Source organism: Chlorocebus sabaeus, chromosome 1 (genome assembly GCF_047675955.1).
Source record: "Chlorocebus sabaeus isolate Y175 chromosome 1, mChlSab1.0.hap1, whole genome shotgun sequence".
Classification (NCBI taxonomy): Eukaryota; Metazoa; Chordata; class Mammalia; order Primates; family Cercopithecidae; genus Chlorocebus; species Chlorocebus sabaeus.
In genome coordinates this window covers 83,044,779-83,069,667 of record NC_132904.1, presented here as the reverse complement: position 1 = coordinate 83,069,667, position 24,889 = coordinate 83,044,779, and the positions used below count along the sequence as shown (strand labels likewise).

At 37.8% G+C, this 24,889-nt stretch overlaps 1 protein-coding gene across 3 annotated transcripts in view; it reads right to left on the bottom strand.

Moving 5' to 3' along the window:
- The window catches only part of CCDC81 (coiled-coil domain containing 81), an 84,997-nt gene that overhangs the window by 39,290 nt on the left and 20,818 nt on the right, over positions 1-24,889 (bottom strand). For 2 of the 3 annotated variants that reach the window (XM_008020436.3, XM_008020437.3), the window contains exon 1: positions 10,538-10,938. The exons of the other annotated variant lie outside the window; for it this stretch is intronic. In XM_008020436.3, the coding sequence (XP_008018627.2) occupies positions 10,538-10,616 (79 nt within the window). In that variant the 5' untranslated portion in view covers positions 10,617-10,938. Of the gene's footprint in view, positions 1-10,537; positions 10,939-24,889 lie in introns of those variants that run through there. 3 annotated transcript variants of the gene reach the window in all.

Here is a 24,889-nt window from a genome sequence, read left to right as displayed (position 1 = left end):
ACCACCCATGTGGTAGTATCTTAGTGCTAATAAATAAAAATGTAAATATGAAATGTGGAAGCATATGACACTAATTCCTGATTAATTTAGAATTAAGAAAAAACAAGGCTATTCCCAAAAGTTAATTTTCCTGGTAGCTAAGGCTTACTCCCTTAAGTTGGGAAGGTGTGATTTAAAATAATAATAATAATAAATTTTTAAAGAAAACTTTCTACAGCAAAGGGAACTCTGTCACACCCTTTTCTTTATTCTATAAAGAGAATTAATTAAGTATAACCCAGCCTTTTCTTAAAGACCCATTCAGCAACCGTTTATCGGGTGTCTACTCTGTGCCATCTGATTAATAAGAACGTTCATTCTCACACCATTCCATAACACAGGAATAAGGCAAAAGGCCACTACGGCATGAAAGGCTGTTTTGTGTACATTAACTTTTCCTACACTTCTATTTTTGCTAAATCCTCAAATTTGCTTTTTATTTTCATTTTTCACTGCTAAGCTACCAGCTGTCACTTGTGCTACTAATACTCTGTGGGCTCCTGGACCAGTCATAATTCATTGCTTCATATCTACTGTGTTCTGGAAATAACAAATACTAATAATATGTCTAAAATAATTTTATTTTTTTGAGACAGGGTATCACTGATGCCCCGGGTAGAGTGCAGTGGTGCGATCTCGGCTCACTGCAACCTCCGCCTCCCGGGTTCAAACGAGTCTCCTGCCTCAGCCTCCTGAGTAGCTGGGATTACAGGCGCCAGCCACCATGCCTTGCTAATTGTATTTTTAGTAGAGATGGGGTTTCGCCACGTCGGCCAGGCTGGTCTGCAACTCCTGACCTCAGGTGATCCACCTGCCTCGGCCTCCCGAAGTGCTGGGATTACAGGCATGAGCCACCATGCCCGGCCTAAAATAATAATTTTTAAAAACACACTTTTGAGTAGGACAAGGAGCTTTACTTTGAATTAATGCATACATTTTGCACTATCAATTTTGACTGATTGGAGGGAAGCCTTCCAAGTTTATCTTCTTGTTCTGAGCTGTGTCTCAAAAAACTGTGGTAGAAAAACAGGTAGTTGCCAATAACTAAAGTGTTAATGTATGATATGAACCTATACTGTAGGTATGACTAATATTTCAAAGCCTAGAAAATTATATCTGTATTAACATCACCCTTCCAAACCTAATCATGTGTTTATCAAAGATACTTTTCAATTAAGAACCCTTTGCAACTCAAGAGTGTTAAGTTTTAATTCTCAAAATAAAAAATCAAGAACAGTGACATTAACCAACTTGTCATTTGGGGACATAGATGCAGTTGGTGACAAAAGCCCAATCCTTTTTCTACTTTGGAAACTGCTTGTTTTATTGTTTTATTTGGTTTATCTTTTTTTCTAACAATTTAAACCACTAACTAAAGCACGGAGAGTGCAATCTTTTAATTCTGGTATATCAGAGTTATAAATATTTTTATTAACAGGCCAGGGAAGGGGCAGGTTTAATGGCTGAGAAGTAGCAATGACTTTTATGAATATCTGGGATCAAGTTTGGTGATGGAAATTCACCCATTAATAAAATTAGGACTGCAGGCTCCAATGAGCACGAGGGCCAAGATTCTGCCCCTCATTGATCACTTTCTATAATCAGGCATTTCCCCTACTCTACCCACCCTACCTTGTTCTCCACTCCTTCCCACCCCCACAGCCCACAGAATTTTACTACAGGCTGCTAAGAACTAATAACCAGTCCTAACTGTATACTGAATTACAATTTTCATCATGACCAAACATTTCATTAATTCTCGAATGCAAAATCTCAGTATCCAGATGTACATGGAGAACTTTCAAAGTTATTAAGTCAAAATTGTTAAATGTATGACTCTAAAAGTCTTTCACCTCTGAAAGCTCGTATGTTAGGAAAACAACTCTGAAGATGAAATGATTTCATTAGAGCCAGAAGAAAGTGTATAGTTTGCAACCAAACCCCAGTGAAAACACTCAGCTGAGTTTAATTGAAAATTTGAGGATTTTGTCTTTCTTCATTTGGATGATATATTCAAGCCCACTGTATTGTTTTATTCCATAAAGCCTAATAGACAACATTATATAAGAGCAGAACTAATTAGTCTAAACTAAAATTTGCTATTTCTCACTGAAGAGAAAGGAAACTATGCATATCATTTGCCTTAGGAAGTTTTGGCCCCTGCAATCCAATCGGAATAGACTTGGAAAGCTTACAGACTGTAATTTCTAAATTTGACTTTTTCTGACATCCCAAAGAGTCAGAGAGGATATCATTAAATCTCAAAATGAAAAATATCAAGTCTAAAAAGCAAATTGAAGGATATACTACTTTCATATTTTAAGGGAGGCCAGGGTTCTTACTTATTTCAATCAAACACTGAAGTGCCAAGAATCACTCTTATAAAGAACTAATCCCTAGACATATACTCTATATTCAGTTCAACCTTCATTTGGCTTCAAATTCTTACCATTCCATGCACTCAAAACCATATGCTTAAACAGAGTGCCAAGTAACAGGAATACTGTATCTTGTATATGATCACTATAAAAAAAAAACAACTACATGCCTGTTCTGTAAATTATACAATACTATATGCTTGAATAAGACATTAATGTCAAAAAAAAAGAGATATGTTTCCTGATGTTATAAAACTTATCTTCTAAAATTAAAATACTGATATATGGAATAGTATAGCAGAATAGTAAAGGATGATTTGAACAAAGAACCATATTCCCAGAGCATAATGCAATGGAAAGAACAGTGTGCTGCGTGGAAGGCCCACAGCCTTCCTGCCTCCATGGACTCAAGTTTTACCCAGTTCACATCTGTAAAATGATGACAGGGCCTTCTAAGCACTATAATTACATAATATTAAACTTTGCTAAAAGATACAGAAGCAGCAGGAATATGCAATGATGAATATATACACTGATGAAAGTTAATTTCTGTGTTTTGCTGAGTTTTAAGTTTATCTTCATCCTTGTTGCAATAGATCATTTGTGAAAGTTAATAAACAGTAGTTTGACTTTGACTTCTGTTATTGTACCAGTAAAGCCCTTGCTGAAGTCACCAATGGTCTCTTTGTCAATACATTCAATAAACATATTTAATTCTGAGCCCTCAGCCATGTCTGACACTATTGATCACTCCCTCCCGCTTTAAGCACCTCTCCTTTTGGCTTTTATACTACTACTCTCATTTGGGTTTTCTCCTAACTGGCCATTTCTTCAGTCTCCCTTGCAGGCTTATCCTCCTCAACCCAACCATTAAATGGTAGGGTTTTCCAAGGTACATTCCTAGGCTGCTTCTCTTTTCACTCTATACTCTCTACTTCAGCAGTCACACCCACACTCAGGATGATTCCCAAATGTTTATTTACAGACCCACACTCCTTGCCACCCCCTCTTTGAGATTCTGGACCTTTATCCAACTGCCTACTTAGATATCACACAAAGGCCCTTCAACTTGCCCAAAAACACAATCTTTCTTCCCTTAAATCTTGTCTTTTATCCGGGATATCAGTCTCAGTGAGTGGCACCACTATCTATTAATTTATATGAGCCAGGAACTCAGAAGTCATCCTTTAGACTTCTCTTATCCCTCACCCCTAACATCCAGTCCATCACCATAGTCTGTAGATTTTACCTCCAAGTTGCCCTTCATTCATTGCATTCCTCCCCATTTCTACTGTTACCGGTTTTAGACCAAGCTACCATTTGTTCCCACCAAGACTATTGCTATAGGTATTCTTGACCCTCCTATTTCTTCCCCACCTGGCAACTGGAGTGATCTTTTCCAAATATAAACTGATTGCATCATTCAACTTCTCCTTGACCTCCAGCTCAGAACACTTAATGGCTTCCCATCAGGCTTAACATAAAGGTCAACATCCTTAATATGACTTACAAGGCCCTGCATTACTTGACCCCTTCCTTTCTCTCTAGCCTACTTTAGAATACACTCCCTCCCCAAATCTACAGAGCAGCCAATCCACTGTCTTTCAGTTGCTCCATTACATCATACTCTCACCGTAAGTTTTTGCCCCTGTCATTCCCTTTGCCAAAATCATTTTCACCTCACTTCCACTCTCTACCTCTCTGATCCATTTCATCTACTTAATTCCAACTCATTCTTCACAACTCAGCTCAAATTATCCCTTCTTTAGTCATTCTTGGCACACACCTCCATCCTTACTCTCTATTAAAAGTTCTCATTTGACTTCCATTTCTTGGTGCTGTATGTAAGGAAGTCACCACTCCATCCTAAAAACTAAAAAGTTGACTGGACTGAAAAATCAACAACTCTTCTTGGATCCATAAGATGAGGGAGGACACAGGGCAGACTGCTGCCCCTAAAAATTGGAGAGACAGAAATGCAAATACCAGGAGGAACGGCTTCCTGAAACAGACACACATGCAGAAACAGCATCAAGAACCAATGCTGGGTAAGAAAATCCAAAGTGTAATTGACAAATTTCTGGAGGCTTAGTGTGGACAACACCAAGAGTTAAAACCTCCAGGGGAACCCAGTCATGGAGGGAGGGTTCCCACATAGGGGAAGGTTTACTTCCCAGAGCTCAACCAGATTCCCACAGCTAAATATCCAGGTAAATATGAGAGAAAAATCTCCTTGTGCTTCTGGTGGGGGGAAGAAAAAAATACCATTTTTAAATATGCCAGAGCACTCTGTTGTTCTTAATGACCTGCCCTCAGAAGAAACTAGTTCACCAGAGCCTAACCTGCTGGGATATTATCCGAGCCTGACTGACCTGGGAGAAAGGAAATGACCAACTCCAGTCCACTTTAGCCATTCTGTCCCACCTAAGGAGAAAGGAAAAATCTGAGAAACATTTGTAAAGTTCACAGTCCAGAGGCACAGGCTCACTAAAAGACTGAGACCTGATCATAGGACTATAGACTGCTTTCCCACCCCCGCACACTCTACCCCTACAGTACTAAAGGTATATTTATAGAAGTTACTTTTACCCAGTACATCACATCCAGCTATCAAGAAAAAATTATAAGGCATACTAAAAGGCAAAACACACAATATGAAGAGACAGAGCAACCATCAGAGCCAGATATGGCAGGGATGTTGGAACGATCACACTGGCAATTTAAAACAACTGTGGTTGATATGCTAAGGGCTCTAATGGATATAGTACACAGCATGCAAGAACAGATGGGCAACATAAGCAGAGAGATTGAAATCCTAAGAAAGAACCAAAAATAAATGTTAGCAACTAAAAACACTGTAACAGCAGTGAAGAATGCCTTTGAAAGGCTTACTAGTGGACTGGATATGACTTAGTAAAGAATCTCTGAACTTGAAAATGTGACAAGGAAACTTCAAAAGGAAAGCGAACAAAGACTGGAAAAAAAAAAAACCCAGAGTATCCAAGGATTGTGAGGCAACTACAGAAGAGGTGTACTCAGAATGGGAATACTAGAAGAGGGAGAAAATAGAGGAAATACTTGAAGCAATTACTGAGAATTTCCCTCTAATGTCAGACGTGAAACCACAGATCCAGGAAGCTCAAATAACACCAAGCTGGATAAATGCCCAAAAAAGACACCTAGGAATATCATTTTCAAAGTACAGAAAATCAGAGCTAAAAACAAATCCTGAAAGAAGCTGGGCAGAGAGGGGAAGGAACACCTCATCTATAGAGAAACAAAGGTAAGAATTATATTGAACTACTTCTCAGAAATCAAGCAAAAAGAGAGTACAGTAAGACATTTCAAGTGTTGATGAAAGAAAACACCAACCTAAAATTCTGCATCCTGTAAAATTATTTTTCAAAAGCAAAGGAGAAATTGTTTTTCAGACAAACAAAAATTAATAGAATTAATTGCTAGTAGACCTGCTTTTCAAGAAATGTTGAAAGATATTATTTAGAAAAAAGGAAAATGATGTAGGTCAGAAACTTGGATCTACATTTAAAATGAAAAAAAAAAAAAAGAAAAGAAAAGGAGGACCATCAAAGAAGGAATAAGTAAAGGTAAAATAAAAACTTATTTTTTCTTTGAGACAGGGTCTCACTTTGTCACCCAGCCTGGAGTGCAATGGTGCAATCTTGGCTCACTGCAACCTCCACCTGCTAGGCTCTCAAGCAATCCTCCTACCTCAGCCTCCTGAGTAGCTGGGACTACAGTCTTGTGCCACCATGTCCATCTTATTTTTATTTTTATTTTTTGTTTTAATTTTCTGTAGACAAGGTCTCACTATATTGCCCAGGCTGATCCTGGACTCCTGGACTCCTGGACTCAAGTGATTCTCCCACCTTGGCCTCCTAAAATGCTGGGATTACAAGCATAAGCCACTGCACCTGTTTTTGTTATTCTTAGCTGACCTAATAGATAGCAGTTTGTCCAATAATAGCAATAATTATTCAATTATGTATGCTTATTCATATATCATATATATTTATGTTTATATCTGAGATGAAATGAATGACAGCAATGATACCAGGGATGGGAGGAAGGAATTAAGGTTTTGTTATTATAAAACAATCACACCACCTGTGAAGTGGTACAGTGTTATTTGGAAGTGGACTTGAATTGATTGTAAATATATATTGTAATCTAAGGCAATTTTTTTTAAAAAGTATAACTGATATGCTAAAAAAAGGAGAAAATAGAATCATAAAATGCTCAGTTGAAAATAAAGATAGATACAAAAAACCAGGGCAAAAAGTAGAAAACAAAAACAAATATGGTAGATATTAATCTAGCTATATCAGTAATCACTTTGAACATAGGCTAAATGTACCAATTAAAAGACAGAGATTTTTGGAGTGAACCAAAAATCAAAACCCACCTATATGTTGTCTAAAAGAAACCCAATCTAAATCTAAAAACATATAGGTTAAAAGTAGATGGATGGAGGAAATATAGCATGGTAATACTAATCAAAAGAAAGCAGGAGTGGCTATATTAATTTTAGACAGAACAGACTTCAAATCAAGGAGAGTTGTCAGAAATAAAGAGTATTACATAATAATAGAGGGGTCAATTCTTCAAGAAGACATAAGAATTTTTAATATGTATACACCTAAAAATAGTTGTCAAATTCATGAGGCAAAAACTAACAGAATTGCAAGAAGACATAAATGAGTCCATTATCATACTTGAAGACTTCAGTACTGACCTATCAGAAATGAACAGATCCAGCAGGCAGAAAATCAGTAAAGGCATAGTTGAACTCAACAGCACCATCTCTCAAATGGATATAGTTGATATCTACAGACTAATTCATCCAACAGCAGTAGAATGCACATTCTTCTCAAGCTCACATGGAACATTGACCAAGACAGACCATGTTCTGGGCCATAAAACACACCTTAACAAATAGGATAGAAATCATACAATGCCTGCTCTCAGATTACAATGGGATTAAAATAGAAATGAATAAGAGAAAGATAAGTGGAAAATCCCAAAATACATGGGGACTAAATAATATACATCTAGATAACACATGGGACAAGTCAGAGGACTGTCACTACCCAACTTCAAGATTTACAGTAAAGCCAAGTCATCAAGACAGTGTGTTATTGACAAAAGAATAGACAAATAGATTAATAGGACACAAAAGAGAGCCCAGGAATAGACCCATATAAATACAGTCAACTTATCTATGACAAAGAAACAAAAGCAATACAATGGAGCAGATTGTCTTTTAAACAAACATTACTAGAACAACTGGACATCCACATGCAAAAAATAAATGAACCTAGACACAGACCTTACATCTTTCACAAAAATTAACTTAAAATGAATCATAGACCTAAATATGAAGTGCAAAACCATAGAACTCCTAGAAGATAACATAGGACAAAACTTAGATGATCTTGGGTATAGAAAAGACTTTAGATGAAACACCAAAGGCATAATCCAAGCAAGAAATAATAAGATGGACTTCATTAAAATTTAAAACTTCTGCTCTGTGAAAAACAATGTCAAGAGAATGAGAAGACAAGCCACAGACTGGAAAAAAATATTTGCAAAAGACACTGTCATGCAAAATATACAACTCTTAAAACTTAACACTAAGAAAAGAAAAACTCAATTTAAAAATGAGCCAAAGCCCTTTATATATATATCATCAAAAAACGACAAGCATATTAAAAGGTGCTCTCCATTATATATCATCAGGAAAATGCAAATTAAAACAATGAGATAACAATGCACACATCTATTAGAATGACCAAAATCTAAAATACAACAACAAATGCTGACAATAACATGGAGCGACAAGAATTCTCACTCATTGCTCTTGGGAATGCAACGTGGTACAACCCCTTTGAAAGACAGTCTGGCAGTTTCTCACAAAACTAAACATCCACTTACCATACAATCTAGCAGTTATGTCCCTGTGTATTTACCCAAGTGAATTGAAAACTTACATCCAATTTTTTAAAACCTGCACACAGATATTTAAAGCAGCTTTATTCATCATTGCCAAAACTTGGAAGCAACCAAGACATTTTTCAGTGGGCGAATAGATTAAAAAACAAAAACAAAAAACCTGTGGTACATCTAGATAATGGAATATTATTCAGAACTAAAAAGAAATGAGCTATCAAGCCACAAAAAGACATGGAGGAACATTAAATGCATATTGCTAAGTGAAGGAAGCCAATCTGAAAAGGCTTACACTGTATGATTCCGACTATATTACATTCTGGAACTGGCAAAACTATGAAGACAGTGGAAAGATCAGTGGTTTCTAGAGTTTGGGATTGGGGGTAGGGGTGAATAGGCAGAATAAAGGGGAGTGAAAATACTCTATATGACTGCAATGATAAATACATGTCATTTTACATTTGTCCAAACTACTATATGACTGCAATGATAAATACATATCATTTTACATTTGTCCAAACTCATAGAATGTACACCACCAAGAAAGAACTCTAATGTAAACTATGAACCTTGGGTGATTTTGATGTGTCAATGAAAGTTCAATTGTAACTCAAGTACCACTCTGGTGGGGGATGTTGACAATAGGAGAGTCTATCCAAGTGTGAGGTTAGAGAGTATGTGGGACATCTCTGTCTGATATGGTTAGGCTTTGTGTCCCCACCCAAATCTCATGTTGAATTGTAATCCCTAGGTGTTGAGGGAGAGGCCTGGTGGGAGGTGATTGGATCCTGAGAGCAGTTTTCCTCATGCTGTTTTCATGATGGTGAGGGATTTCTCACAAGATCTGAGAGTATTATAAATGGCGGTTTCCCCTAGTCCCCTGGGCTTCTCTCTCTCTCTCTCTCTCCTGCTGTCATGTAAGACATGGCTGCTTCCCCTTCTGCCATGATTTTAAGTTTCCTGAGGGCTCCCAGCCATGCAGAGCTGTGAGTCAATTAAACCTCTTTCCTTTATAATGACCCAGTCTGGGATAGTATCTTCATAGCAGTGTAAGAATAAACTAATACATTGTCCCTCCTTCTTAATTTACTGTGAACCTGCAACTGCTCTAAAAAATCATCTTTTAAAAAAATTCTTACTGTACCATTTACCTCCTCCCTGGTAGCATTTACCCAAATGGTAAATTTACATTGATTTGTGTGATTATTTGATTAATGTGTATCTTCCCCACTAAAAAGTAAATTCCAAGATTTTTGTTCACCATAAGTTAACTAGTGCTCAGCATATAGCAAGGTTTCAAAATTACTTGAATGACTATGTATAAATTTACAAATACAGCAAATGTTTTTAAATTCATTAAACCATTATCTTCAATGCTTCTTTCATGATGATTTTCAGAGGAAAAGAGGAGTGATGCAGGGGAAGAGAAAGAAGTATCTGTTCGTATTTGTTTCCTGCGGTCATTTGGTTAAAGCCTAAGCAACATCTCTATGTTATAGTGGTTTGATAATAATAAGAGTTTGCATTTCTGCAGCACCTTTCTTCCGAAGTGCTCCTATGGTTTGCAGACAGATCTCAGCCTCACTTTGGAGTGACTCTTCTACAAACGATGCTAAAAACAGATCTTGTCTTGCTACTAACCAAGCCTAATGAGTTTTCTCTGAGAAGGTGCCAGGTCCCCTTCCAAAGTACTTACCCTGTATCTTTTTATGATCATCTCACTTTCTTAATACAACCACATGATGTCAAAGACAACAAAAGCAACCATCTTTGCAGGAACTCTAAAAAGGAGCCATTTAGGGTCTCTGCACCTCTTTTCTCTAGGTAGGCAAAAGGGTTGTGATCCATCCCAGTGGGTGGGGTGGGAATGCTTGTTTTTACCTAACCTTTATTGAGCACTTACTTTGTGCTAGTCCCTTTATTGATCACTTACTTTGCGCTGTCTATGCATCACCTGGTTTAATCAAAACCAGAAAAGGGTCTCCGGGCGTCCAGCGTGGGTCTGATGTGATTACCAGCTGGTTGTCAAGGCAACTTAGCCACTTGCAGGCCAGGCCTGAGCCAGGGAATAGGGAAGTGGGTCTCCCCGCTTCCCCTGCAAGCAGGTGAAGGTTCAGTCTCCAGGGCCACCCCCCACTACCCAACACGCTTACCCTCCTGGCTCAGCGAGGGCAGAGTGGGCAGCACCTGCCTGCCCAGGTCCTGCAGGGCATGGGCGATCGTATCCAACATCTCCAATTTCCAGGTGACTCCGTACTGAATCTTCGATGGGTCTCTTCTCTCTTATATGGAGTGTATACAAAAATGATTCTCCCACCCTCCAGCCCCTTCTCCACGGAGCTTTGGATGTGCCTTAAAAATCAGAATGACGAAAATCCTGAATCTGTTGACTCTTTTTTCCTCTTTCTTAAATAAACTTAAACATTCTTTCTCGCCGTCCCTCCCCACTGCCCTGGCTCTCCGGCGGCTCCCACCGCAGGAGCCGCAGGAACTGCTGTCTGGCACTGAGTGAGAGTGTGCAGACCCGTGCCTGCCGGACCAGGGAGAGACCCAGTGAGGGGTGAGCTGCAGCCTCGAGGAAGGGAGGGGCACCAGGGAGAATAGGCCCGACAGGAAAGGGCGGGGCGCGTTGCTGGGACGCGAGAAAGACTGGCTCGGTTGCTAAGGCGTCAAGGCTGGGATTCGACCCCACCCCCTTAGATGGGTAGCTTCCAGGTTGCCTAGGTGATTCGGAAGCTCGAGGCAGCGAGGTTGGAAGTAACTTAAAGATAAATAAATAATTGGTTTTTACTTATCGGACCCCGGGCAGCGAAGAAACGTGGTTAGAGTGGTAGTTTTTGTACCTTGGACAAATTTAGGAATGCCTTTTGCCCAGAGCGATGGATATTTGAGTCTCCAGATCTGTTTGAGAGTTTGAGGTCGAATTTATTTCTTTGTTTACTTTTCCCTGGGCTCTCTTCCTAGGAAATGGAGAGCTGGGGAAGTGGGAAGGAGGGAATTGACTTTTTTTAAACGACAGTCATTTCCCCCTTTTCTCTACATGTCACCAATCTCATCCTGAAGAATTGTGTGCATACTCTCCCCTCTGCTGATAATTATCACAAGCTGAAGATACCTATGCAAAACCCATCCAAGTCAAAAAATAGAATGCTAGCACATTACACAGATCAGCACCTCATTACCCCTCCAGTCATTAGCCAACACATACTGCAGATTCATTTTTCCTGTTGATTCTTTGGAATCATATATTATGTACTCCTTTGTGTCTGGCTCTATTCAAATTCACATTATGTTCATGAGGTTCATCCGTAGTTTCTATGGTAATAATTTCTTAATTTACACTGTTGTGTATTATTCCTTTTTATGAGTATGGCACAATTTATGCATTCCACTGTTGAAGGGCATTTGTGTTGTTTCCCTTTGAGGCTACTGGGAATAATGCTGCTGCAAACATTCTCATAGAACACTTTTGACAGATACATGTACTCATTTCTGATGTGTATATAGGGATAGGTTCATGGGTCATGAGAAATGCATGTGATCAATTTTAATAGATAATGCCAGCTAATTTTTAGTGGCAATATCAGCATTATTGTTCCATATTAAGATAATGGAATTATAAAAATAATTGTTTTACATTGCATTAGATTTTGAATTAAATATAGTGATACTTTTAATCTCTAGAAAAGCTGTCTTCAGTTCCAGGAGATGGTGGTGGATGCTAATTATCAGTGAATTGCAGATGGCTAAAGGAAGCTCTAAAAGGAATAAGGACAAAGACTTTTCTTCCAAGGTCTTATTTTCCTTTTGTCAAAGGTCTCCTGACAAACGAGGTGGTGTAGATATGTGTAACCCTGTGTTGACTAGAAACTTTTAATGAGCTATAAATATTATATATCCTGAAAATACATAGTTTTCAGTTGCTAACAAAACTCAGGCAAACCATGTACTTCCACCGCTACAAATTTACTCCTTGGCTATATTGGCATGATACATACAAAGATATATGTATATGCAACATTGTTTATAATATTAAATCTTAGAATCAGCCTAAGATGACCATCATAGGGAACTGGTTAAATTGTGACTACATACATTAGAATACATTTCAAGAGTTTACTTAAAAGAAAACTGCACGTTTATGTGCTGATGTTGGAAAAGTTTCAAAATATCATAAGTAAAAACCAGTAGCAGCATAGTATTTTTATATAATGTAATCCTGTTTCCTTCAAATATAAGCATATAAGTATGCATACATATTCGTATATATTTTTGTAAATATATGGAATATTTGAGGAAAGATACATTCAAAAAATATCAACAGTGGAATTTTGAATCACACAAAATTGTGTATGGCAGAGGAGGCATTTCAAGAACTTTTATATTCACTTTTCTCCTTTATTTACTGTTTAACAAGAGCATGAATTACTTTATAATATTTAAGATAATTTATCAAAGAGAGGAAGAGAGAGAGGTACAGGTAGAGTGTAGGAATTTATGCAAACACTGAAGGAAACAAACAGGGCCAAAATTTTCCCAAGTATTTCAATGTACATTTACTTTTCTGCAAGCTCCAACTTGCCTTGCAAAACCCACACTGAATGGGCAGTCATTTTTACCCAAGCCCCAAGGCACACACAATATTAAGTGGCTTATGTTAAAGGCAACTTGGAAAACTACTGAAAAAGAAAGCATAATACTCATTTTACAACACCAGAATAGAAATTTGCAATAAATAATTTAACCCACATCTATATGGAGTGCTTAATTTGTGTCAAGCACTTTGCTAGTTGCTAAAAGGAATAGAGACACTTACCAGAAAATCCCTACAGATAAGAAGTTCACAATTCATTCTTCACCATTTTAACAAATATTTATTGCAGGAGGTTCTAAAATCAGGATTCGGTTTCAAAGTCAAAGTGTAAATTGAAAATTGGATGTGGGAAAACTACTCTAGAAATCCCTTCTTAGGAGGGGACCATATCAGAGACCCACATATGCCATCTCTCAGTTTATAGACCCAATGCAAACAGTCTTTCTCCCCTCACACTGGTGCAGATCACTTTCTTCAGGAGAGGTGTAATGAAACAGTTGGCTAGAGTTTAGGAAAGCAGTCTTATTCTAAAAATTCAACCAAATAGAATTAATTGTATGTACTCAACATTGTGCCATACTAACACTATGATACGCACTCATGAACTGAAACAGATTGAAAATATATCAGATGTATATCTTCTGTCCCTTGCTTACTCAAGGATTTATGCAGAAACAGACTTGCAGTAGCTTCATAGAGTGTTGACTTAGCTAAGATAGAACTACATTTTCCAGAATTCCCTTTCCTGTATGATTCTAGGTTAGGGTTAGTCAAAAGAGAATGTGCATGAGATTTGGAAGGCAGAAGTAAAGCAGCAGCCATTTGATCTGAAGCCCTAAAGGTCATCATGGGGCTAGGCACTGATCTGCTGACTCACCATGTAGGCATGGGCCAGCAGCCTGGCCTGCAGCTCTGCAACTCCTGCCAGATCTCCTCATTCTGCTTCTCTCAATCTTAGACCAGGTGCATGTGCAGCAGTGTTGCCAAAGGCACTGCCTAATCCTGTAAGTCCCTCACATCACTGAGGTTGGATGCAAGGAAATACAGATGTAGGCTGCAATTTGTCCTCACAGGATCTGGTTTGCCTGTGTGTAACCGCCCAATGGGTTCTTCTTGCCTACTGGAATGAAACCAATTTATCAAGATGGGGGAGTTGCAATAGAGAAAGAGTTTAATACAGGTAGAGCTGGCTAAATGGAAGACTAGAGTCTTCTTATTACTCAGATCAGCCTCCTTGAAAATTCAGAGGCTAGGGTTTTTTACTTTGGTGGGAAAGGAGCTAGGGAATGGGGAATGCTGATAGTTTGGGTCAGGGATGAAAACATAGGAAGTTGAAGCTGTCCTTTTGTGCTGAGTCAGTTCCTGGTGGAGGCCACAAGACCAGATGAGCCGGTTTTTCAGTCTAGGATGTGCCAGCTAATCCATCAGAATGCTGGGTCAGAAAAATTGACTCAAACATCAATCTTAGGTTTTACAATAGTAATGTTATCTATAGGGGCAATTGGGGAGGTTAGCAATCTTGTGGCCTCTGGCTGCATGACTCCTAGGCGGTGGTTTCTGAGCTTGTGGCTGATTTGTTGGTTTTACAAAGGCCAATCTGGTCCCCATGAAAGGAGGAAGTTTGTTTCAGGGAGGGACTGTTACCATCTTTGTTGCAAAGTTAAACTATAAATTCCTCCCACGTTAGTTAGTTCAGCCTATGCCCGGGAACGAACAAGGGCAGCTTGGAGGTTAGAAGCAAGATGGAGTTAATTAGGACAGATTTCTTTTACTGCCATAATTTTACTATGTCAGATTTTTCTCACTGTCATAATTTTTGCAAAGGCGGTTTCACTTGTGGGTTCCAGATTATTCTCACCAGTTGCAATCTTTCCTTATTCTTCCCCATTTCATGACCATCTTTTCTTCCTATTAGCGTTGCTGGCTTTAGGCACTACACCAGACACAGAGGCCAACACCAGGCAGAGATGACTTAATCAGCTCCTACAACTGTGTAAGGGCTAGTGCTCATAATAAATTTTATATTTTCTATCACTCTTACAGGTCCTGCTTCTCTGATTGAACCTGAATGATACAGGACTGGTAGTTAAAACTGAACTATTTCAATTTAAAGTATTCTCTTTAAGTTTTGCTTAGACTTGAATCCACATATATTATGTGTTTGTGCACTGCAACTGTATTGTAAAGATTTGTTACCTTAGTCTGTTTTGTGTTGCAAAGGACTACCTGAGAGACTGAGTAATTTATAAGGACAACATATTTATTTGGTTCACAATTAAGAATGGCTGGAAGGTTCAAGATTGGGTATCTGCATCTGGTGAGGGCCTCAGGCTGCTTCCACTCATGGCAAAAGGCCAAGGCAAAGGGGAGCCAACTGTGTAGAGATCACTTGGTGACAGAGGAAACAAAAGACAGGTAAGGGAGATGCCAGCCTCTTTATAACAACCAGCTCTGAGGAATTAATAGAGTGAGCACTCCCTACCTAGGGAGGTCGTATATCTATTCATGGGTTTTGCTCCCATGACCAAAACACCTGCCATTAAGCCTCATCTCCAACATTGGGGATCAAATTTCAACATGAGGTTTGGAGGGGACAAATATCCAAACCATAGCGTATGTTTAATGTCATGTTTGAGACATGGAGACAGTGTAATGGGAATTTAAGGGGAGGAAATTTATATCTCTATTAGGCCATTCTTGCATTGCTATAAAGAAATACCTGAGACTGGGTAATTTATTTTAAAAAGAGGTTTAATTGGCTCATGGTTCTGCAGCTGTACAAGCATGGTGCTGGCATCTGTCCAGCTTCTGGGGATGCCTCAGGGAGCTTTTACTCATAGTGGAAGGCAAAGCAAGAGTAGGCTCATCACATGGTGAAAGCAGGAGCAAGAGAGAGAGTGGGTGGGGGAAGGTGCCACACACTTAAACAGCCAGATCTCACAAGAACTCATTCACTATCATGAGGATAGCACCAAGTTATGAGGGATCCACCCCCATGATCCAAATGCTCCCTGCCAGGCCCCACCTACATGCAACATGGGGATTACAATTCGACATGAGATTTGGCAGGGACAAATATTCAAACTGTATCAACTTCTAACTGGGATGATTAGCCTGAATGCTAAACAAAGAAGCTTGAATTTTATTTGGAAGGTGTGGATAGTTCCTGAAGGCCTTGAATAAGAAAATGACCTAATCACCACTATATTCTTCTGTATTATATTATAAAGAAGTTTGAATTTCATTATATTAGTAATCCGTATGTCAGATAACAACTAATCAGAGAAATTTCTCGGAGAGATAGGGGAAAGCTACCAAATAACTAAAAGGATAACCACAGAAAGACTGGCTACGGAATGATTAGTGTGATTGAGTGACAGCCATTTAGAAGCTTTTGACAGATGAAACTGCAAAGATGCATTCATTTTCTTACAACACAAATGAAAAAAAGTAAATTAGCTAAGGTGATAAACGAGATTACCTTGAAATTAAGCTGTGGAATGATCTCCCAAAGAAAAAACATAGAAAACTCATCAAGTCAGACTATTTGAAAATAGACCATTTCAAGTAGGAGTTAACACACTATCGTTATTCTACCCGGACTCTTTGCAGAATAAAAGTCACACAGTCGGGCTTTCTCATGTTTAATAGATGTTGTCTCAATGAATAATAAATATGATAATGATACCCATGCATATAACATTATCTATTTATGAATAGAAGAGAAAGTTAATATTTAAACTGTACTCATCTGACCTACACCTTTTATAAACACTTTGCACTTTTTTTCCATTTCACTTAAACTAAAGTGAGGAATTCGGCATTTGGAAATCTGAGCTCAAGTCTAGTATTAACATAAATAGGTTTGTGTTTATAACTGAATAAAATCTTAATATTTCTGAGCCTGCTTGTTGTTAAAGTAGTAATAATGACTATAAATGTTAACAAGTATATCCCAGTAAACTTAAAGAAATAATGATAAAATTAAAAATAGGAAAAAAGGCTCTTTGGATCCCCAAAATTCTAAGCCTGCAGATACTTGCCCCATTTTACCATAAGATTATACCACTTTACATGGGCAAAACCAAATGTATATTCTATAAACAAAAGAATGCCTCTTGACTTAAAATGGAGACTACTGATAAATAAATATATTTTGAAAAATTGTAAAATAAGTGACCTTAGGCAATGTATGGTAAGTTGGTCAGCCAATTCACTTCACACAATATACAAAAATTAACTTAAGATAGGTCATAGACCTAAATCTAAAAGATACAAAAGTTCTAGAATAAAACGAGAAAAATTTTGTGATCTTGAGGTTAAGCAAATATTTAAGACACAAAGCATGAATGATAAAGTCAGAATTTATCAAAATTCAAAACTTTTGCTCTTTAAAGGCATCATTAAAAAATGAAAAGAAAAGTCACAGAATCGTAGAAAATATTCACACTACAAATACCTGACAACTGATATACAAAATGTATTTTTAAAATCTCCCAAAGCTCAATAATAAGAAAATAATTCAATTTCTTTATTGGACAAAATATTTGAACATACATTTTACAAAAGCAGATATGTAAATGGCCAGTAAGGAGATGGAAAGGTTTTCAACATGGTTAGTCATTAGGAAAACACATATTAAAACCACAATGAGCCAGCACTACATTAGGATGGCTACAATTAAAAAGACTGATAAGATCGCGCCACTGCACTCCAGCCTGGGCGACAGAGCAAGACTCCGTCTCAAAAAAAAAAACAAAAAAAAGACTGATAATACCAAATGTTAGTGAAGATGTGGAACAATTGGAGCTTATACTCAAGGTGTGAATGTAAAGTAGTTAAAAAAACTGGCAGTTTCTTATAAAGTTAAACATACACCTACCATATGACCAGCCATTCTAGTTCTAAGCATTCAACCTATAGAAATAAAAAATGTGTTCACACAAAGTGTTAAATGCAAATATTCATAGCAGCCTTATTCACAGCAGCCAAAAATGTAAAACAGCCAATGTGTCTATCAAATGGAAAATGGATAAACAAGTAATAGTATATCCATACAAAGTAACACTACTTAGTAATAAAAAGAAATGAACTACTGACATAGGTAATAACATGGATGAACCTCAGAATCATCATGCTGGCTGATAGAAACAAGACAGAAAGAATACACACTGTGTGGTTTCATTTATATAAATTCTAGAAAATGCAAACTAATTTATAGTGAGTCCAGCAAATCAGTGATTGGCTGGGGCCAGGATCAGAAGGAGAAATGAACTGCCAAGGGGGCATGGGAAATATTTTGGGGTAATGGAAATATTCTGTATCTTGAATGTGGTAGTGATTTCACAGGAGCCTACAGCTGTCAAAATTTGTCAAAGTGTGCACTCTCAATGGGTACAGCTTATTGTATGTATCTTGATGAGGATTTTTTTCAAAAGAAGCAACCCAGAATTCTAGGAAAGCAAACTTAAAAGCTTAATAAAGGCAAACTTAAATAAAATTTAATTAATTCATAAATTGACTAAAAAGGAAAGAACTTACTTGAGGATTTTAACAGTAAACAGAAAACAACATATGTCAAGACAAATGAACTTAATGAAATTATCCAAATTGAACCTCAAAAAGGAAAAAGGTAAAAAGAACCTCACACAGTAAGAAATGTGAAATATATGAAGTTCCAGGAAGAGAAGAAAGAAAGAATAAGAAAGAAGTAATCATTTGGGGAAAAGGTATGATAATTTTCCAAATTGATGAAAAGTATTAACAAAATCTTCAAGAAGCTTAGCAAGTCCCAAATAGGATAAATACAATGGAAATGACACGTAAATACATAAAAGTCAAACTTATTAAACCAAATATTTTAAAAAAAACCTTTAAAGCTGCTAGAGAAAAAAGACAATCACAAGAAATGCCACTGACATCATAATTAAAACATCAAAGTGCAAGACTGTATGTAATGATAACTTTAAAGTGCTGAAAGAAAAAACTGCCAAACTTGTACTTTATACTCAGGAAAAATATTTTTCAAAGTCAAGAACAAAGTTTTAAAACTTTATCAGGCAAATAAAATATAAGAAAAAAGCAGAGGATGTTTTCGGATTGAAGGAAAAATGATCCCAGATAGAATATGAAAGTGGAAAAAAGAATGAACAGCTCTAGGGAGATTAAATTAATAGATAAAAATAAAACAAAATTGGCTATTGAAAGCAATAATAATAACTATATCATCCAAAGTTTTAACATGTAAAAATAAAATATATAATAAGAAAATCAGAATAAGGCATCAGGCAATAAAGGAATCGCTGAGAGATGGGAAGCACATGAGGTAAATCCTACAATTGCCCCAGCTTACTGCCTGGAGAAAATTTTCAGGCTGCAGTGCAGGGATGGGAGAAAACCACAAACCCACAGAGAGAGAGAAAGTTCCAGAGATCTTCAGAGGGTCCCCTAAAGCGTTCAGTTGAGGACTGATTTGTACATGCATGTGAGAAAGCTACCCATGGCCAGAGAAAAGAACTATCCAGAAGAATCAGAGGAAACAGTGTCCATAGATCACAGAGATCCAGGAAAACACCTTTTCCCAGCAGCCAAAGTAGAAAACCTCATAATTCATGGGGCGTTGGGGAGGAGTACAAAGAATGGTCTTGGCTCAGTAGGGGGGAAAGTTAACCTTAGAATAAACACTGCTTCATTTCTTCCCAATAAAGCTAGAAGGAAGACCTAAAACTTCATTTTAGCCAACCTGTTTTAAAGTAACTTAACTGCATCCCGAAAGCAAGTTCAGTAATATTTACAGGAATACAAAAGTATCAAGAACCAAACAAGGTAATATTCGTAATGTATGACATCCCCCAAAAATTACCAGGCATGCAAGGAAGCAAGAAAGTATGATCCATAATGAGGAAAGAGAAAATCATTCAATTTAAACATAACCAAGAAATGACACAAATAATAGAATTAGTAGACAACAACACTAAAACAGTTATCATATTAGTAGTTAATATGTTCAAGAAGCAAAAATAAAATATTAAACATGTTAACTGGCAACACTGGAGATATTAAAAACAAAGAACTTCCAGACATTAAAACCACAATGCCTGAGATGAAAAGAATACATTGGATGGGATTAGTGTCAGAAGAAAGGTTGGTGAACTTGAAGACATAGTAAAAAAAAAATCCATAAGGAACTACAGAGAGAAAAACTACTGGAAAAAAAAGAACAGAATATCAGTTAGCTGTGGGACAGCTTATAAGGAGACAAATATAGGCTGGGCACGGTGGCTCACACCTGTAATCCCAACACTTTGGGAGGCCAAGGTGGGCGGGTCACAAGGTCAGGAGTTTGAGACCAGCCTTGCCAACATGGTGAAACCCCATCTCTACTAAAAATACAAAAATTAGCTGGGTGTTGTGGTGCGTGTCTGTCATCCCAGCTACTTGGGAGACTGAGGCAGGAGAATTGCTTGAACCTGGGAGGTGGAGGTTGTAGTGAGCCAATATCACACCATTGCACTCCAGCCTGGGCAATAGAGTGAGACTCCATCTCAAAAAAAAAGAAGACAAATATACATACAATTCAAGTCCCTGCATAAGGAGAGAAACTTGCAGACAGAAAAATAGTTTAAAGAGATAATTACCAAAATTTTTCCAAGATAGATGGTGATAAATATGTATATTATGAACTCTGTAGTTAACAACTAAAGTAATACAACAAAGACTTATAGCAAATAAGCCAACAAGGAAGATAAAATGAAGTCATAAAAATATACTCAGTTTAAAACAAGACAGAAAAAGAGAACAAAGAGAACAAAAACCAGATAAGACAAATAAAAAACAAATAGCAAGATGGTAGATTTAAACCTAATTATATCAATGTTAATGATATATAAATTGCCTAACTGTAATATAAATTGTCCCATAAATGGTTTAAATACCCCAACTAAAAGTCAGAAGTTGTTGAATTGGTTAAAATGCGTAACATAACTATATACTGTCTACAAGAAATATATTTTAAATATAAATAAATGTATGAAAACTCAAGGGGTGATAACAAATATACCATGTTGACCTTGACCAACAGAAAACTGGAGTGGCTATATTAATATCAGACGCATTAGACTTCAGAGCAAACAGTGTTACCAGAGATAAAGAGTGTCATTTCATAATAAAAAAAGGTTTCAATTCATCAAGAAAACATAAAAGTTATAAACATTTATTCTCCTAATAACTGAGCCTCAAAATACATAAAGTAAAATCTGGTAAGGATAAGTTTGAGGATTAACAATTTTTATTTATTTATTTTTTTGAGATGGAATCTTGCTCTGTCGCCCAGGCTGGAGTTCAGTGGCATGATCTCGGCTTGCTGCAACCTCCACCTCCCGGGTTCAAGCAGTTCTCCTGCCTCAGCCTGCCAAGTAGCTAGGACTACAGGCACCCACCACCATGCCCAGCTAATTTTTTGTATTTTTAGTAGAGATGGGGTTTCACCATGTTAGCCAGTATGGTCTTGATCTCCTGACTTCATGATCCGCCTGCCTCAGCCTCCCAAAGTGCTGGGATTACAGGTGTGAGCCACCGCGCCCAGTCAAACAATTTTTAACTTTCTTTTTTTTTTTTTTGAGACAGAGTCTCGCTCTGTCTCCCAGGATGGAGTGCCGTGGCATAATCTCAGCTCACTTCAACTTCTTCCTCCTGGGTTACAGTGATTCTCCTGCCTCAGCTTCCTGAGTAGCTGGGAATACAGGCATGCACCACCACGTTCAGCAAATTTTTATATTTTTAGTAGAGATGGAGTTTCGCCATATTGTCCAGGCTGGTCTCAGACTCCTGACCTCAAGCAATCTGCCTGCTTCTATCTCCCAAAGTGTTGGGATTACAGGTGTGAGCCACTGCACCTGACAGTTTTTAACTTTCTTAACGCAAAGACATATCTGTAGCTTATTATTTTATATAAACTTTACATTTATTACTTAAGATACAATAATAACTTTTATCTTGACCAAGGAAATGAGCCATAGAAAATGACTAAGTGGACCAGGCATGGTGGCTCAAACCTGTAATCCCAGCACTTTGGGAGGTCGAAAAGGGTGGATCACTGGAGGTCAGGAGTTGGAGACCAGCTGGGCCAACATAGTGAAACCCCATCTCTACTAAAAATACAAAAATTAGCCAATCATGGTGGCTCACACCTGTAATCCCAGTTACTTGGGAGGCTGAGGCAGGAGAATCGCTTGAACCCGGGAGGCAGAGGTTGCAGTGAGCCAAGATTGTGCCACCGCATTCCAGCCTGGGTGACAGAACAAGACTCTGTCCCAAAAAACGAGAAAAGGACTAGGTTTTTTGTTTCTTTGGTTTTTTGGGTTTTTTTGATGGGGGGATGAGTTCCTTTTTTGTTTTTATTTTTTATTTTATTATACTTTAAGTTCTAGGGTACATGTGCACAACGTGCAGGTTTGTTAGATATGTATACATGTGCCATGTTGGTGTGCTGCACCCATTAACTCTTCATTTACATTAGGTATTTCTCCTAATGTTATCCCTCCCCGTCCTCCCACCCCACAACAGGCCCCGGTGTGTTATGTTCCCCACCCTGTGTCCAAGTGTTCTCATTGTTCAGTTCCCACCTATGAGTGAGAACATGCAGTGTTTGGTTTTCTGTCCTTGCAATAGTTTGCTCAGAATGATGGTTTCCAGCTTCATCCATATCCCTACAAAGGACATGAACTCATCCTTTTTTATGGCTGCATAGTATTCCATGGTGTATATGTGCCACATTTTCTTAATCCAGTCTGTCATTGATGGACATTTGGGTTGGTTCCAAGTCTTTGCTATTGTGAATTGTGCCGCAATAAACATACATGTGCATGTGTCTTTATAGTAGCACGATTTATAATCCTTTGGGTATCTACCCAGTAATGGGATCAGTGGGTGGTCAAATGGTATTTCTAGTTCTAGATTGTTGATGAATCACCACACTGTTTTCCATAGTGGTTGAAGTACTTTACGGTCCCACCAACAGTGTAAAAGTGTTCCTATTTCTCCACATCCTCTCCAGCACTTGTTGTTTCCTGACTTTTTCATGATCGCCATTCTAACTGGTGTGGGATGGTATCTCATTGTGGTTTTGATTTGCATTTCTCTGATGACCAGTGATGATGAGCATTTTTTCATGTGTCTGTTGGCTGCATAAATGTCTTCTTTTGAGAAGTGTCTGTTCATATCCTTTGCCCAGGTTTTGATGGGGTTGTTTGATTTTTTTCTTGTAAATTTGTTTAAGTTCTTTGTAGATTCTGGATATTAGCCCTTTGTCAGATAGGTAGATTGCAAAAATTTTCTCCCATTCTGTAGGTCACCTGTTCACTCTGATGGTAGTTTCTTCTGTTGTGCAGAAGCTCTTTAGTTTAATTAGATCCCATTTGTCAATTTTGGCTTTTGTTGCCATTGCTTTTGGCATTTTAGTCATGAATTCCTTGCCCATGCCTATGTCCTGAATGGTATTGCCTAAGTTTTCTTCTAGGGTTTTTATGGTTTTTAGTCTAGCATTTAAGTCTTTAATCCATCTTGAATTAATTTTTTATGAGGTGTAAGGAAGGGATCCAGTTTCAGCTTTCTACATATGACTAGCCAGTTTTCCCAGCAACATTTATTAAATAGGGAATCCTTTTCCCATTTCTTGTTTTTGTAAAGTTTGTCAAAGATCAGATAGTTGTAGATGTGTGGTATTATTTCTGAGGGCTCTGTTCTGTTCCATTGGTTTATATCTCCGTTTTGGTACAAGTACCTTGCTGTTTTCCCTTGTAGTATAGTTTGAAGTCAGGTAGCGTGATGCCTCCAGCTTTGTGCTTTTTGCTTAGGATTGTCTTGGCAATGCGGGCTCTTTTTTGGTTCCATATGAACTTTAAAGTAGTTTTTTTCCAGTTCTGTGAAGAAAGTCATTGGTAGCTTGATGGGGATGGCATTGAATCTCTAAATTACCTTGGGAAATACGGCCATTTTCATGATATTAATTCTTCCTATCCATGAGCATGGTATGTTCTTCCATTTGTTTGTATCCTCTTTTATTTCATTGAGCAGTGCTTTGTAGTTCTCCTTGAAGAGGTCCTTCACATCTCTTGTAAGTTGGATTCCTAGGTATTTTATTCTCTTTGAAGCAATTGTGAATGGGAGTTCACTCATGATTTGGCTCTCTGTTTGTCTGTTATTGGTGTATAGGAATGCTTGTGATTTTTGCACATTGATTTTGTATCCTGAGACCTTGCTGAAGTTGCTTATCAGCTTAAGGAGATTTGGGGCTAAGCCGATGGGGTTTTCTAAATATACAATCATGTCATCTGCAAACAGGGACAATTTGACTTCCTCTTTTCCTAATTGAATACCCTTTATTTCTTTCTCCTGCCTGATTGCCCTGGCCAGAACTTCCAACACTATGTTGAATAGGAGTGGTGACAGAGGGCATTCCTGTCTTGTGCCGGTTTTCAAAGGGAATGCTTCTGGTTTTTGCCCATTCAGTATGATATTGGCTGTGGGTTTGTCATAAATAGCTCTTATTATTTTGAGATACATCCCATCACTACCTAGTTTATTCAGAGTTTTTAGCATGAAGGGCTGTTGAATTTTGTCAAAGGCCTTTTCTACATCTATTGAGATAATCATGTGGTTTTTGTCTTGTTTCTGTTTATATGATGGATTACGTTTATTGATTTGCGTATGTTGAACCAGCCTTGCATCCCAGGGATGAAGCCAACTTGATTGTGGTGGATAAAGCTTTTTGATGTGCTGTTGGATTCAGTTTGCTAGTATTTTATTGAGGATTTTTGCATCGATGTGCATCAGGGATATTGGTCTAAAATTCTCTTTTTTTATTGTGTCTCTGCCAGACTTTGGTATCAGGATGATGCTGGCCTCATAAAAT